The 3,039-nt window shown below is 37.6% G+C and overlaps 1 protein-coding gene across 1 annotated transcript in view; it reads left to right on the forward strand.

Annotated features, from left to right (window-relative positions):
* Positions 1-2,963, forward strand: part of LOC109465086 (polycystic kidney disease protein 1-like 2) — a 10,019-nt gene extending 7,056 nt beyond the window's left edge. The window contains exons 14-15 of the mRNA XM_019762229.1: positions 760-1,049; positions 1,778-2,963. Of these exons, the coding sequence (XP_019617788.1) occupies positions 760-1,049; positions 1,778-2,029 (542 nt within the window). The 3' untranslated portion in view covers positions 2,030-2,963. The remainder of the gene's footprint in view (positions 1-759; positions 1,050-1,777) is intronic.
* The last annotated feature ends 76 nt before the right edge of the window (positions 2,964-3,039 follow it).

The raw sequence follows: 3,039 nt of genomic DNA on the forward strand, positions 1-3,039 counted from the left end.
CTATATTACACCGATCGAACTTGTTACACCTAACCCTTGAACTTCTAGCTACTAGACATTGTTTAAGCTATCTATTGACAATGCCCTACTGTACTTGGTGACAGTGAGTTCCACTCTGCGATAGTTCTAGGAAAGAATGAATTCTTGAACACCTCAATCCTTGGTTGATAACTCTGGTACTTGAATGCGTGGCTATTTCTTGTTCTCTTCTGAGCTGGTATTAGGTACTTAGTAGTTGGGACATCCACCAGTTTATTAGTCATTTTGTACATCATGCATAGTCTAGACATCTTTCTTCTGTCTTCAAGTGAGGTCCACTGTAGGTTTCTTTTCATTTCCGTGACACTAGCACCTCTTACATAGTTGTTCATACAGAATCTTGCAGCTTGATTCTGTACCCTTTCCAATTTATCTTTGTCTTTCTTTGTATATGGATCCCATACTGTCGCAGCGTATTCTAGGTTCGGTCTTCTTTTCTTCACCAAAAAATATAAAAAGTTCAAAATGTATGATTTTTGTATGTAATGTGGACACAGAGGTTCCCACATCAGTTTGCAAAACAATTGAGCTGGTAGCATGTTGATAATTTCTAAAAATTAGCAAAAAACTGTTCTGGGGTCCGCCCGGACCCCAGGTGTACAGATTAATCAGTCCGAGAAGGTGTACTGTTGAGGGTTAAAACAGTCTACCTTGTTTGGTAGATTGGAGAGAAGGTTTCTAATAAACAGATCTGACTCCCTGCTACATGTTCTTTTCCAGATACCATAAAGAAGGCAGCCGGGGCACTATCCGGGTTCTTCTTGATTTTTACCATAGTGTTCGTCGCTTTTGCGACGTTTGCCTTCCTCGTTTTCTGTCCTACGGAGGAGGGCTTTTCGCCCTTCGTCGCCACCGTGGAATCGATGTTCACTATTTTACTGGGGAAGTTCTATGAGCTGTCAGACGCCAAGACGGTCATGGGACCGCTCTTCACCTTCACGTTCATCACGTTCTTCCAGTGGGTCATCCTCATCATGGTGGTTGCTATCCTAGACGGCGCCATACATGAGGTCAGTATTTTTCAAGAGTGTATCGTTGAACAACAAACCTTGTTTCTGTCATGCATTATTTTCCAAAGTGCACATGTATATAAGGCCTGAGACGAACATTCTTTGTAATCTGTCACACATAAGAACACTTTATACATACATGTACGAATTAGGGGGGCTTGCCACAAGGTTTTGTATATTTCTGTATGTTATATTGGCGCAAAACCAATCAGGTTAGTAAATCCTGGCACTTAATTTCTTCACTTAGTTTTGCTCCATTACGGTACTCTTTACTATGAATATGTAGCCTTTGGTCTTTCGTATGCTTTTTTTTTTCTAATCAAAAATATAGCAAAACCGCGATGCAAGTTCCAAGTACCAATATATCAGTGACACACGAATAGAGATAATAATAAATACTACTAAAATATGTGATTTGAGCTTCTCTTCGCATGCTTTTATTTTATTTCTTTCCCTTTCCCCATTCATACTGATTTTTGTATTAACCCTAGAGCTGCATGTATGGTCAAACTTAGTCTAACTTAGTCTACGAAGGCAAATTATATACATGCATCTCGTCTGTTGTATTGGAAAATTGTTCTATATGGTCAAATCATGAAAGTCAAGTGTTTTGTTTGGTAAAGGAATTATACAGCTGAATTTCTTTTAAAAATCCTGTGCATGTTGGCTTTAGCTCAATATAGCTTCATCATATTATGATACTAGTATTATGTTGATTGTACTATCAGGTTGCGGAACAGAATTCCCAACAGAAGCCCGAGACTGAGCAGGTTGCAGACCTGATGTTGGAGAGGCTGCACTCCTGGGTAGGAGGGTTACTCCAGCGTGCCGGAAAGGGGAGGTCATCGTCCGCCAGCCAAGAGGACTACAACCCTACAGAGGAGGAGCTGACAGACTTCTTGACAAACGCTGATTTCGTCCGTTTGCAGGGTCGACAGGAGAGCTCATCCACTTCTATTGAATTTTGCATTGAAAATTAAATATTTTCTGACACAATTTAGCTTATTCATAGACTACAATTATGCATATCAGATTAAGCTAAGGTGTATATGACAGTGTAAACAGAAATTAAAGCAAATCTGAATATCATGATACTGTATGCGCTCAGAGAAAAGGGACACTAGATGTCACTTTTAGCGTTTTTGCATTTTTTTTTGAAATTGGTTATTTCATCTTTGGCCTACGTTGGCCCTGTTTCATATTACTGTTACTGTACAGTATCATAATATAATTGTAAAGGAAAATACAGAAGATTAAAAGTAGTTTTATTATTTATACTTTTATTAATACGCAGACATTCTGAATGCTCAAATGTTGTAAAGAACTGTTTTTTAACAAACTTAATGTGTAACGTTGCATAACATATAAGTACATTGTTTTTTAAAGCTTTAAAAGGCTTACAAATCTTGGATGGCAACCCGTTAATGAATTATACAGTTACTAATCCACAGACCTACATATTCTACAACTTAACTTGAATAGATAACTGATGGAAATGACTATAAGTTACATGTATAAGGACAGTGATTTGACTTAAAAAAGAAGTAGTTCTGTGTTACGGCATATGAGTTGTGCATACAAGTTTAAGGAAACCCGGAGATATGCCCATATTAGCCATGACGTCTGTACTCTTGTAACGTTAAGCCTTGGGTTAAATTTTGATTTTTAAATATCATCTTTGAAAACTATTACAAACGATTGAGAAACTATCAGTGAATATCTCAGTAGTGGCATCCATGCCTTTTCATTGGCATAATGATGATTATTAGTTTATCTAGTCTATTTGGATCTAACTATTCTAATCCGTGCCATGCTTCTACTGCTATAATCGGACATTGCGGGAATCTTTCAATTCATCAGATAGCAGTTAACGAGTAAGTAAAACAATTTAATTATACTATTGAGTATAACATAGCCCAGCAAAGATCTTATTTTCCACCATTATTTGAAATAAAACACTATGGTGTGGTGTCAGACTCAGAGTCAATGT

Source organism: Branchiostoma belcheri, unplaced genomic scaffold (assembly GCF_001625305.1).
Source record: "Branchiostoma belcheri isolate BF01 breed outbred unplaced genomic scaffold, Haploidv18h27 scaffold147, whole genome shotgun sequence".
NCBI lineage: Eukaryota > Metazoa > Chordata > Leptocardii > Amphioxiformes > Branchiostomatidae > Branchiostoma > Branchiostoma belcheri.